The sequence below is a fragment of the Catharus ustulatus genome, chromosome 16 (assembly GCF_009819885.2).
Source record: "Catharus ustulatus isolate bCatUst1 chromosome 16, bCatUst1.pri.v2, whole genome shotgun sequence".
NCBI lineage: Eukaryota > Metazoa > Chordata > Aves > Passeriformes > Turdidae > Catharus > Catharus ustulatus.
The window spans coordinates 2,697,152-2,710,613 of NC_046236.1; the positions used below are offsets into that span (position 1 = coordinate 2,697,152).

The 13,462-nt window shown below is 48.3% G+C and overlaps 1 protein-coding gene across 3 annotated transcripts in view; it reads left to right on the forward strand.

The window, feature by feature from the left end:
• The first annotated feature begins 852 nt into the window (after positions 1-852).
• Positions 853-13,462, forward strand: part of MGRN1 (mahogunin ring finger 1) — a 49,880-nt gene continuing 37,270 nt past the window's right edge. For all 3 annotated transcript variants that reach the window (XM_033073911.1, XM_033073912.2, XM_033073913.2), the window contains exons 1-3: positions 853-1,003; positions 8,654-8,772; positions 10,962-11,050. In XM_033073911.1, coding sequence (XP_032929802.1) covers positions 916-1,003; positions 8,654-8,772; positions 10,962-11,050 — 296 coding nt within the window. In that variant the 5' untranslated portion in view covers positions 853-915. The remainder of the gene's footprint in view (positions 1,004-8,653; positions 8,773-10,961; positions 11,051-13,462) is intronic.

The following is a 13,462-nucleotide window of genomic DNA, read 5'->3' on the forward strand; positions in this document are numbered from 1 at the left end:
CACAGGGAGTGGATTTTCCCTGTTCCTCGGTGCCAGAGGGCTCAGTCCTGGAACATTGGTGGCTCTTTTGTGTCTCTTCCCCCATGCCATCCTCCCGACTGTTGTGTCCTACATGCAAGGCAGCCTATGGCCGTTCCGCATCCTCACATCCAAACCTCAGGCATCTCCATTTCCTTTCATGTGTGGATTACCTGTGAGGAGAGGAACTCAGCAAGGAGAGGCTTCCCCATGGGAGGCTGATCACCTCCTTTCCTGCTAGCTTTGAGCCTCAGCCAGTAACAGGTCCCACCTTTGGGAACTGCCCTGGATAATTCTCCCTGGGCATCCCTGTGCAGGCTCTGTGTCTCTGGGCATTTTCCCTGTGCTTCCCTGTGCCAGATGTGTCCCTGGGAATCCCCACTATGTATCCCAGTGCAGAGCATGAACTTGGGCATTCTCCCTGTGCACCCCTGTGCAAGGTGCTTCCCTGTCCTCGAGTATCCTCCCTGTGCATCCCTGTGTGAGCTCCTAAGGGCTTCTCCATCTAAGATGTGTCCCTTGTGATCTCCATGACCATGCCCGGATCGTTCCCATGCAGAGTGCCATATGCCCATCCCCGGGCCCACTCCTGTTCCCACCCTTGTTCCCGTTCCCATCCCCATCCCCGTTCCCGTCGTAGCGCCTTCTGCCGGCGGAGCTCACGCCGCGGCGCGGGGGAGGCCGTGGGAAGCCACAACCGCCATTGGTAGGTGCCGCCGCCTCCCCGTCCCGCCGTTGGTAGGCGCCGCCGCGGTGGCTGCCGGGAGCTGTAGTCCCGTGGCGGTTGGACTCGGTGTCCCGGCGTGCCCCGCGCCGCCGCCGTGGGTGCGGGTCCCGGTGCCGGTGCCGCCGCCGCCGCTCTGCGCCCCCGGGCCGCCCGCCCTGTCCGCGACCGCCATGGGCTCCCTGCTCAGCCGGCGCATCGCGGGCGTGGAGGACATCGACATCCAGGCCAATTCGGCCTACCGCTACCCGCCCAAGTCCGGTGAGGGCCGCGGGGACCGGGGAGGGGGACGGGCCGTGCCGGGCCCGGTGCCCCCCGGGCGGAGCGGGGAGGCCGGGAAGGGGCTGCGGGAGTGCGGCTGTCTCCGAGTGCAGCTCGGGCTCTGCCCGCGGCCCGGTCCCCCTGTGCTGGCGGAGAGGCCGGGTATGGATGTCCGTGGGCACAGCGGTGGCACCGGGCCGGGTCTGCCCGGGGGACTCGGGCGTGACGGAGTCTCCGTGCCCCGGATCCGGGGCTCAGCTCCCGCTGTCCGTGCCCGCCTGGCGCAGCCACCGCCCGTGGGCCCGGGGGTCACTGAGGGTGCACAGGGACCGCTCCCCGCGACGGAAATGTGGCCTCGGGAAGGTTTTGGTGGCCGGCGAGTGCGACGGCTGCTGCTGGTAAAGGGGAAGCGACGGCAGAGTTCGGTGGGGACACTAACAGAATTGGGTCTGGTTGAATATAGGATGGCCGATTTCCCGCATGACAACCCTCTTTAACTCCCTAAAATGGCAGTGGCTCTCACCTAGGAGCTGTCGGGTTGACACAGCCTGCTGGGTGTCTGTTTTCCACAGGGAATTGTTCTGAAGGCTTGGAGAGTTGTCAGTGCCACTTGTGTGCAGCTAGGATGAGCCTGTGACTCACCTTTCTTGGGCCAGCTTTTGAGATTGACCAGATTTAACTTCTTTGAGTTTTACATATTCTTCTCAAAAACAAGCGGTCAGGGAAATCCAGGTACTCTTTCCCCCCGCAATATCCATTTGCTTACAATTTTTTCTAGGTTTCAGTTCTGTCAGAGCTTTTCCAGGCAGGCTGAAGAATTTGCAGAGCAGCAGTTTGGGTCCCCTCACTCTCAGATACAAAGACTTTTCTTTCAGAGGTTCAAGTTCTGTGTGTGTCCATGACCTGCTGGCTGTGACACCCTCGGGGCTGTGTGATGGAGGGTGCCACGACCCCTGTTTAGTTTGGAGGGGGGACAGGATAGAGACTCAAATAGAGTCCTGTCATCATTACACCTTGTCTTGTTGCAGGTTGGCCTTCAGCAGGAATGGTGGTGTGGAGGAAGTGGAAGGAAAATCCAACAGCTGTGTTGACTCTCTAAGAAAATGTAACCTGTTTTTTTTAGGTAGTTGGGAGCTAGATTGTTGGGCAGCTGGGAAAGGCAAGTGTCCAGCTTGGCTTGCAGCAGGATCTGCGTGTGACAATATTTTAGACAAGGAGTGGATTAATTATAAACACCACATGCAGTGGACATTAAACTTCTTTCACATTAGCATCCAGTTGTTCCTGTGCTGTTGAACTGGAAGTTAATAGTGTGTTGGGTTTTGGGCTTGTCAAGGTAACCCCACCACACACTTGAGATTGGGTTTGTGTGTTGCCATGCTCCCTGGAAGGGGATCTGTGGACCATAATGCCACCTAAGAGTGTTCCACGTGTGATACTTCCCTTGTAGAACTGAACAGCCAATGCTTTCAAGCAGCTGGTTAAATAAAAATGTATTTCCTACAAAGATTCTGGATACAATTAGAGGCTTGTTAATTAATTTTCTGTGGCGTTTTCTTGTGCTCTTTCTGAAAGCTGGTGTTAAGCCAGGGCTTTCTCTTCACATTCTTTGGATTTATCTAACAAGGCTCCTCTTGACTTTGGGGAGAGAGAGAAGAGCTGTTCAAGCTCTAGGCAGAAGAAGAGGTGGTGAACACCTCTGAGGTGGAGGTTCAAAGCCCAGAGCAGTGAGGGCTGTTAGGATGGCAGCTCCCCTCCCTCCTTCAGCTGGACAGTGTCCTTTGAGGCCCTGCCATCTTTGGAGTGATAATCTTGGGCATGGAAAGGTTGGTACCAAACCTTACAGTGAGGATAACTGGAAATGAGTGAGTATGATTTTGATTTCAGGAAGCAAGCTAGAAGTAGTACAGAATGTTCTTGGGCCAAATGATTGCTAATTATTGCTAACTCGACCCTGCTGCTGTGAGCTCTGACTGGAAGAGGCAGGTTTTCCATAGGCTGTGTTGGGTGTTTGAGTGTGTGCTGGAGAGTGAGCCTGACACACACTCCTGGCTCTGAGATTACCCCTGAAAGGCTGGAAGCAGTGGTGAGGGAGCATTACCTGAGGTCACCCATCCTGTGTGCAGCACCGAGGGCTGTCCTTCTCCTTTTTCGTTCTATCCCTCTTTGTCTCTGGTTTCAACAGATCTTGATTTACTGCAAATATCTGCTCAGCTGCTGTTCATGTAAACAAAAAATCCTTGGGTTAATCCTCCACAGAACTGTTACAAACAGAAACCCTCCAGAAAAATGCAGTGACACGCTGACCAGGAAAGAATCACACATTAATAAAAAAAGGATGGGATAAAATGCCAGAGCAAAGAAAAACTGCACCTTTACTTCCCCAGAGTAAATCAGCACAAAGCACAGAGGAGCATGAGATAAAAGTGACATTGCTGGGGGAGATGAATTTTACATATTCTTCTCAAAAACAAGTGGTCAGGGAAATCCAGGTGCTCTTTTCCCCCACAATATCCATTTGCTTACAATTTTTTCTAGATTTCAGTTCTCTCAGGGCTTTTCCAGGCATCAGTTTGAAGGATGGGGGTTTGTGTTTGATGAGGGAGCAAATACCCCTTCAGAAGGACACATTGTGCAAGGAAATAAACCCTAAATACAGGTATTCTGGCTGTGATTTTGGCTGCATGTCACCCTGCCTGCGGACAGGGACACGGTGACTGTGCCTTGTTGAGTCACGGCTGGTTGCAAAGGCAGAGGTGAATATTCACTTCTCCTTTATTGGCTTTTGATGTGGTTGTTGCTGGGTAAGCGTGCTCTGGGGAGGATGGAGCAGATTGCTGTGGAATCCACCTTGGTCTGCATGAGCCAGTCCTCAGTGAAGCAGGTTGTTTAACAGCTTTGTTGAAAATTGTGTACAGTTTTGTAGTCAAAAATAATCTGAAAATGCCCTGCTTATTCTTCCAAGGCTCTGGGTGGGTATCATCTACATTTTTCTTCCTGTATCTGGATGACTGAGGCTGCTGTAAGGTGATGCCCAATTCCCTTCTCTGATGCCTCTTTGCTGGTACCTCTTAACCAGAATTTCTTGCTTTATAGAGCCCCTGCTGGCATTGTGCCTGCCTGACTGGCTGGGAGGAAGGCCCAGTTTGTGCAGAAGAGTAAGTGCCTCTGTGAAGCAGGCTAAAAATGGGTATTCTTGCCCCGTTTAGCAGGGAATAGTCATTATCTTGTGGTGCTTCAGTGCTTGGAGCAGTGAAAGGATCTCCTATTGCTTTAGAACCAGTGAGCAATGCCCCAGTGCTTCCCACAGCTCTGCTCCTGTTCCATGAGCTCCTCTGCAGCATGGAGCACGTGCCCTTGGGATTGCTCTTCTCTTCTGGAGTAGGCTCTTAGAAGAGAATTCCCCTGAGATTTCTGGGAGGAAAAAAAGGAAGTGGATTGCTCCTCTCTGAAGCTGAACTGCTTTGTTGTTTGGGAATGAGGCTTTAATCAAAGAAAGAACGGTTTTAAATAGGAGAAGAGTCTCCAGAGTCACACCCAGCCATCTCTGTGTTGCTGTGTACCATGACAGTGTCACTGTCCTGTGTTTCATGCACTGCTGCTGGTTCAGGCTGTGCCTGGGACTGTGCTGTCAGTCTGCCATGGTGGTGACTTTCTGGCTGAGTAATTAAAGAGAGTTCAATTTCCATCACTTCACTGTTAATTGTATTAATGACGAGAATCCTAAATGGATACCTAATTGCTTTCTGTTAATGAATGTTGTATGACATAGCTCATGTTCTGATGGGATTACAGTTGTGCCTCTTGTGGGTTCTGTCCCTTCCCAGCGTGTCTCTTGGGCATCACATCCGTGTGTTGCAGGGATGTGGGGTTAGGATGCTGGCTTAGGGAGAGGTAGTTATGACTGGAGCAGTCTGCTGCTTAATGCTGGTGCAATTATGGTAATAAACCCCCATCACTATGTTGTACTAAATATAAAGTATTTTGGTGTCATTTGATGCCTTGGAGGAGCCTTGGGTTCCAGTTTGGTTTTGCATGGGACAAATGAATGAGTCAGACTTGACTGTTCTGGGTGTCCCAGGGTCCCAATTTTTCCAGCCTAAAAACTAGAGTTTTCCACCACATCGAGTTCTCTTACAAGCACTGCTTGAACTTCATCTCCCCCAGCAATGTCACTTTTATCTCGTGCTCCTCTGTGCTTTGTGCTGATTTACTCTGGGGAAGTAAAGGTGCAGTTTTTCTTTACTCTGGCATTTTATCCCATCCTTTTTTTATTAATGTGTGATTCTTTCCTGGTCAGCGTGTCACTGCATTTTTCTGGAGGGTTTCTGTTTGTAACAGTTCTGTGGAAGATTAACCCAAGGATTTTTTGCTTTTCCTTTTTCCTGACAAAGAGGATAGCACTTAGCGTCCTCCTTGTGCCTATAGCTACAGAGCTCTGTGTAAAGCTGGCCTTGGAACACCTTCTTAAGGTGGTTTTATAGGCCGAGGAGATATTTGGGAACAAGATTCCATAGGCATGATAGCCTGGCTAAAGTTCTAAAGCTGGATTTGGAAATGGAACCTGGGATTCTAATGTATAGAAAATACACACATGCCTGTTAGAGACACTAAAAATCCTAAATGTCACAGTGACTGCAAAAGAGGATGCCTCATGTTTTCCATCTGGAAGTTTCCTTTGCGTTTTAGTCCTTGGTGTGATATTTAAGAAATGCTTTCTTAAAATGTTCTGCCTCCAGCTTGGGCAAACACCGAGGTGGTTGTGATAGTAGTGATTGAGAGGATTAATGCTTAACTTTGGTTTTACCTTCAGAGCCCTGAACTTGGGATGTCATTGTAGCAAGTGGTTTCTGAAAGCTTGCAGCAGAATATCTTTTTTTAGTTGCTGAAAACTGTGTTATAAATTTGTGGAGACAGTTTATTGCCATTCTGGTTTGTTTGTATGTTGAGACCTCGTGTGTGTGGCAGCTTTTGTGTGTGCAGCAGCAGTGGCAGAGCCTCAGGGGTTGTTCTGCTCACCGGTGTGTTCTCCTCAGAGTGAGTTTACCTGTGCTCCTCGTGCCTGGCACTGTGTTTCTTGTTTGCTTGTGAAGGAAGTGCCTCGGGGGAAAAAACCCTCTCCTTCACATTGCAGGAGGTGACTTAGCAGGAAGATGAAGGGGGTTCAGTTGGAATGTGAAACTGAAGCTGTGATTCCAGCTAGTGGAGCAGTGACAGTGTGGCAGGTGCCTTGAACGTGCTGGTTTAGTGTCTGGGTATTGTTCCAGTTGAGCAAGAGAGACCTTTTTATCTCTGGAGATGTTCTCAGACCATGTCCTGTGGCATGGGCAGCAGGAGAGGGAGGCATTCTGCCCCTCTGCCTGCTCAGGTGAGATCCCCACCTGTAGAGCTGCCCCAGCCCTGGGGCCCAGCACAGGAAAGACATGGAGCTGCTGGGGAGAGTCCAGAGGAGGCACCAGGATGGTCAGAGGGATGGAGCAGCTCTGCTGGGAGGAAAGGCTGGGAGAGTTGGGATTGTTGAGCCTTGGGGTGACCTCACTGTGGCCTTCCAGTATCTGGAGGGAGCTTAGAGGAAAGATGGGGCAAGATTATTTACAAGAACCTGGAGTGACAGGACAAGGGGGAGTTGCTTCAAATTGACAGAGAGTAGGGTCAGATTGGATATTAGGAAGAAATTCTTCCCTGCAAGGGTGAAGAGGCCTTGGCACAGGTTGCCCAGAGAAGTTGTGGCTTTGTCATCCCTGGAAGTGTCCAAGGCTGGATTGAACAGAGCTTGGAGCAACCTGGTGTACTGGAAGGTGTCCATGGCAGGGAGCTGGAGTGATCTTCAAGGTCTCTTCTGGCCCAGGCAATTCTATGACTCTGTAATTGTGTCTCACTCACAGGATAAGAGGGAGTTCTCAGACTCTGATCCCAGATAACCAACTGCTGTGGTACTGAGACATCCTGCACAAGTATTGTCTTCACAGCTGATCAAATGAAATGTTCCAAAACATAATCTACTTGACCCACATAAAATGTGAACTCAATTCCTAGACTCCAGCATTCATCATGGTTTTCTGAACCTCAGTGCCAGTAAAAACACCGTGGTGTATCTCTGATGGAGAGGCAGTGTGAGGCTGGCTGTGCTTGGAGATTATATACAGATTAGTTTTTTTAATTTGTTGCTTCTGGGAGGAGTGGAAAAGGTTCCCTGTCATTTGGGGCAGCTACATTTGTGTCCAGGATGTGGATGTGTCACTGGGTGTGACACTCAGTCCTCTGATCTGATTGACAAGGTGATGATAGGTCACAGGTTGGACTTGATGATCTTGGAGGGCTTTTCCAACCTAAATGATTCTGTGATTTTGTTATTCTGATTCTGTAGGACAGATTCTAAGCAGATGCTGGACCTGTGCTGAAGGTGATTGTTTTATCTGGAAAGAAGGACGTGTTTCAGTACTACAAACATCTGGGTGCTTGTTAGCTGAGCTCAGCAATAGCTGAGCCCTACCGTCATCATTAAGGCACTGCCATCTGTGCAGAGTGAAAAGAGCCTTTCTTGAAGCTTAAAGGGAAAAAGCCTTAATGGAAAAAACAGGGCCATTCATGAAAACCCTTCAATTTCAGAGTAAATCCTGCTTGCTCCTAGCCAGAGGGACTGCAGATCCCTCCAGAATGCCTCCACAGCCATTCAGATGATTAGTTACTGCTTCTGGAATGACTCATTTTAACACAAATTTATGCTGTCTGTACATTGCATTCAGGGAAGCAAATGCACGTTTGGCTCAGTCCTCTCATCCCCCACTCTGAAACTTGAAGGGAAGTGGCTTGGATGGAGCCTTTTGTTTTAGTTTTCTCCTGATACTTATTGCTCTGAAACTGTAACTCTGTGAAGTTCAGATCTGAGAGTGCTTTCCTGAAGTCTTTCTAGGAGGGAGCTATGTTTGTGCTGCTCTCACACACCTTAATTCTGTTCATTTTACAGTCAATTCCTTGCTCCAGAATCCCAGTGACCTTGTATAGGCTTTGTGTCCTGAAAATTGCACTGAAGTGCATCACCGTAAAGATGAACAAAACAAATTAGTGGTGAAAGTTTCAGAATTTCTGCATTTAGTACTGTCAGCATTATTAATTAAATCAGCATCAGGGTGTACAGTCTCCAGCACTTTCAGTAAAGGTTTGGAGTGGTTCTTGCATGGGGTATGGGAGTGAAAGAAGGGATGAAAGGCAAACTTTGACCCTCTGGCTGTGCTGAACTGTGCAGTGGGAGGAAACCTCATCATTCTCTGAGCAGGCCCATGGTGTTTGTGGGACTGGGCTTCACTAAACAGGAAGAATTGACCAGAATGGAGCAATATTGCAAAGGGCTGAGTTTTCCTGCTCCCTGTCCCTTCTCTGGAAAACAAATTGAAATGGAATTATCTCCACTGTAATATTTATTCTAGATTTTTGTTTGGTTTGTTTTTTTTCTCTCTTTGTTTTTTTTTCCCTCTCTTCTCCTACTGAGTGCCCTCAGTACTTAAAGGGAAGGGATGAATAAGCAAGTATTTTCTGTGTCTTGTATATTGTGTCTTTTATACTTGTGAATTTAAAACTGCACATATTTCTCCAGGAAGCACTCATTTAGTGGTTTTTTTTCTTTCATTCTCTTGTGTTTTTTGTTTCTAGGAAACTACTTTGCCAGTCACTTCTTTATGGGAGGTGAGAAGTTTGACACCCCTCACCCCGAGGGTTACCTTTTTGGTGAGAACATGGACTTAAACTTCCTTGGGAATAGACCAGTTCAGGCAAGTTCCTATGTCCTGTCTGTTTTCCTCTTTTTTTCTTTCCTGCCTGTTTTGGAAAATCTCAGGTAGGGTTTGTAGAGGAGAGTAGCACAGACTTAAGAGGTCCTCAGTGCTTGGGGAGTGTCATTCCAGTCTGTTCAGATACAAATAATCTTTTCCTGAGAAGCTGAATTCACCTTGGAGGTTTATTTTCACTCAGGACAGAAGGAATTATCGGTGGGGGAAGAAGAACAGGGACTCAGGAACACAGAATTTGGGACTAATTCTGCCTGCCTGCCTGAGCAAGTGTAAAACATGCTGCAGAGAAGGCTGGGAAGCAGAGCCTGAAGTTCCCAAGGCTCTTGGGCATGTTGGGTGGTTTCCAGCCAGTGTTCAACACATGCTGTTGTGTGTGTATGAGTGGCCTGGCTGGGTGTAGGACAGTGTTAAGACAGAACTTGACATTTTGTGGGTTTTATACCTAGGTGAGCTGCTCAGAAAGTCCCTCCTTCTCTTTTCCTAGCTGGAACATAAATGTAATTCTGGGCCCACAGGTGTCTGTGGGAATGTGAAAAGCTACTTGCTCAAGTGATTGGCTTGTTCTTGAGAAGGGAATAATGCAGTTGTGAGGGAAAGACAGGAATTTTATGCAAGTGTTATGTTTTGGATTTCTCTTGCATCTCAGAGCTACTTGAAAAGAACCAACAGGTAACAGAATAGGAGCCATTTGGAGATGTTTTCTGAATGGTGGAGAGGAAAGGGAAGTGCTGCTTGCTTTGTTCGCATTTTTCTAGTTGTTTCTGCAGCTTCCAAACATGAAAAAGAACCACAGGTCATGGTTCTTCTCATCAGAAAAGCTGTGACATTAATTAATTCATGTTTGTAATGCTTGGTGGCAGTTTGGGATCACTCAAAGGTGTGGGAAACTGAAGCTGGAATTGGAACAGTTACAAACACATTCCACTTTCTGAGTTTCTCCTCAGGCTGTGCCATCGGTTCTTTTAGAACCACACTCAGTTCACAGGATGAACAAGGAGGAATCTGGAAAATCTTTGTTTAAGCAGGAAATGCAGTTGGGCAAAAGAATTAGTAAGGAGGGACTTTAGCTGGAAATCTGTGGTTGTATCAGTGCTGGGCAGGCCTGAGGGTGCTCACCACATCCTCTGTGCCATGACTGCACACAGGGCCCTCCCTGTAAGGGCTGACCTGGCAGAGTTCAATTACCTGCATGTCTCAGCCTGGGTTTCCTTGCTGACATCCCAGCACTGGGTTTCATCATTTCTTGGGAGGCGAGTGGGTGAGAGGCCATTAACACCGTGGGACATTTGCCAAGTGGGTTTAGGAGAAGGAGGCTGTTGTGGAATATAGTTTGCCTATGTAAAGTCAAAGCCCTTTGGCAGCTCTGATTAATCTTCAAGGAAAAAAAAAACCAAAACACTCAAACACAGAGCAGCAACACAGTTTTCTGGACATGGGCCCAGTTCTTGCTTTGGAGTAACTGAGGCCTTGCCTCATTTCTAAGAAAACATGTGTTGGTGGTCCCTGGTGCCCAGCAGCAGGTCTGCAGCTGTACAGGTTGTGATCACAACAATAAGCAGTTTCCTGTGCATTTCTCACTGGAGATCCTGTGCCCACTAAGGAGAATTACAATCTGAACCATTATTGTCCCTATTTAAAGGACAATCCGTGAGAGAAGGTTTCCTGACTGTAGAATAGAATGAGGCCCCCTATCCCTGTCTCTTTTCTTTTCCAGAACATTTGCCCCATTGTTTCAGAATAAAAAGACCTTCCCCCAGTAATCCAGGGTTTCAGCATGCCGATTAGCAGTCAGATCACTGCTTGCATGCTGTAATACACATGAAAGAGCTGCATTTCTTCTGCTCGAGCTGGAGGTGGTTTCTTTAGAGGAAATAAAAGCTTGGGAGAGCAAGGCTTTCCTGACTGAGTATTCAGGCTAGAGAGAAAGACTTTGTGAAAATGCCCTTTTTTAGTGTGTGTTTGCCGTATGAGTTGTTGCTGGGGCAGGGCAGGATTTTCACCCTGAAACAAACCTGATTTATCTGTAAATAAAATTTACTGTTCCTTGTGGCTGCTGTACTGAGTACCCTGAAAGCTACATGCTTCCTGATTTGGGTAAATTGCATGCTAGGTGACATGCTGCTACCTTTTATAGTGTAATAACAGAAGAATTATTTGCCTCTTTGTTCCAGTTTCCCTATATAACTCCAGCTCCACACGAGCCAGTGAAGACACTGAGGAGTTTGGTGAACATCCGCAAAGACTCTCTCCGACTTGTGAGGTACTGCAATTACCTGAACCTTGCATTTTACTCAACCCAGTGATCTGTCAGCCAGAGCCAAACTGTGTTGGTAAGGTTTTGGAGAATGGCTGATATCCAGATCCTTGTTGCTAGATATGTCCAGAGGTTTCTGTGTTCCCTTTTGAGCTTTCAAGTGGTTTATGTGCTCCTTATCCAAACAATCTGTGTTTCCAAACAGGACCAGTGATGTGTCTGTTTCTGCAGGACAGACTGGAGTGGTAAACAAAGCCATGAAATCATTAGCACGAGCGGAAGATATTAGTCAGGTCAATAAACTGTACAGACAGATTCCTTCCTGCATTCCTGTGCAAGGAGAAGCCAGAAAGGAGCTGATTCTGGTGCGAGTCACGGGCCAGGAAGACTGATGGGTCTTGAGTGAAACTTCCTCAGGTTTCTCCTGCTGCCAAGAGAAAACTTGGTCCCAGTGTTATGGATTTGTTTAGATGGCTTGTGTTCCATGCATGGGGGAAGGACAGCCATGGAGATGTTACCTTTCACTGCTCCGTGCTGAGATCTGAACCAGCAGAGCCAGATTAAAGCACTGGCTCCCACTCAGACCTGCAGCTGTCCCCTTTCCAACAGATGGCTGAGGTACAGGGCCCAGCATTCAGTGCTTTGTTTGGGTCTGAGCACTGGGCAGATGTCCAGGCAGAGCATTTCCCAACGATCCTGGCTGCAGTCGCTCTGGATTGTGCGTCTCAGGGCTGGAGCTCTGGCAGGGCTCCAGCTGCAGCTCCCAGCCAAGGTGGCTCTGAGAGTGTGGTGTAACGTGAGCTCTTTGAGTCATAACCAAAATCCCTCTGTTTGTTTTTATGTGAAAACAGACGTGGGTTGTTTTGTTTTGTTTTTTTAAATGAGCAAACCTGTGGTTTCAAAGCTGATTGAACTTCTAAATAAGTGACCATTGGTAAACTGCTCTGAAAGCTCTTTGGTTTTTCAGCATAAGGGTGAAGTACTCCTCTAGGAAAAAAAGAGAAGGAGCATAAGCCAAGTGGGAAGTGGCTTTTTCCCTGGGAGAGGCCTGGCTGTGAATGGAGCAGTTGGTGTGGTTTAGTACATATAGTTCTGTCATTCTGCTTTCTCTGGTTGCATGTCCCATTTCCCCAAACAGAGCTGCAGCTCTGGACTATTTGGAATGTAGTGTCCATGCACCTTGACAATATCTAGATTTTCATCCTCCTAATTCCTAGTGCTAGCAGTTCTGTTTTTCTGCCTCATGAGCTCTCACAGGCTCTTGTGCTGCTGCTGTGTCAGTGCTGACGACAACACTGCCAACATGACTCTATTGAATTTTGCACTGATGTAGACCCAAAATGAGTTTTTAATTGGCAGTCCCCAAGGGTACATTCTGTCTTGTGCTTTTCTACTCTTCTGGCCCAGAGGCTTTGTCTTCCTCCCTCTGTGCATGTAAAGGACACTTTGTGCCCTCTCCAGCCTGGCTTATTCACAGCTGGTGGTTGAGGTTTGCACATTCTTTCCAGAACTGGTCAATTTACCACATCCTCCACCAAATATAGTGATACTGAGCCAAGCATCCAGGTGTGAAGTTCTAAGTGTATGTTCTGATGGTAACATCCCCACAAGCTTTTTGTTTTTCATATAATCTCAAGCTGGTTTGGGTTGGAAGGGACCTAAAAGCCCATCTCGTTCCACCCCCTGTCCCTGGGCAGGGACACCTTCCACTGTCCCAGGCTGCTCCAAGCCCTGTCTAGTCTGGCCTTGGACACTGCCAGGGATCCAGGGGCAGCCACAGCTTCTCTGGGCACCCTGTGCCAGGGCCTCCTCACCCTCCCAGGGAACAATTCCTTCCCAATATCCCATCTAACCCTGCCCTCTGCCAGTGTGAAGTCATTGCCCCTTGTCCTGTTAGTCCAGGCCCCTGTCCAAAGTCTCTCTCCAGCTCTCCTGGAGGCCCTTTAGGCACTGGAAGGGTTCTGAGTTCTCCCTGGAACCTTTTCTTCTCCAGGCTGAGCAACACCAACTCTCTCAGCTTGTCCTCCCAGGAGAGGTGCCATGCAGGATTACGGGGAAATGTCCACTCTGGCCTTCCTGCCCAACTCTGACCAGACAAAATTCTGAGCTTTGCCACATCCTGAATTTTCACAGGATAAACAGTAAACCTGTGGATACTGGTTCTGAGTCTTCAATGTCACTTGTGAATATTTGATTTCTGGCAGGAGGAGACTCTGAACCTCAGAGCAGGGTAGCAGGAATTTTGCTGTGAACCACTAACAGAGAAAGACTTCCTTCTATTTTTCTTGTGTCCCACATTTGGCCTTGGATTGGCAGCTTTATTTTGGAGCTCCAGTACCTGGTGTGCTGGTACTGGCTGTTCTCTCTTCTCCTGAAAGCACTTCCAGCTGCAGAAGGAAGACCACCTCAGGAGACAAT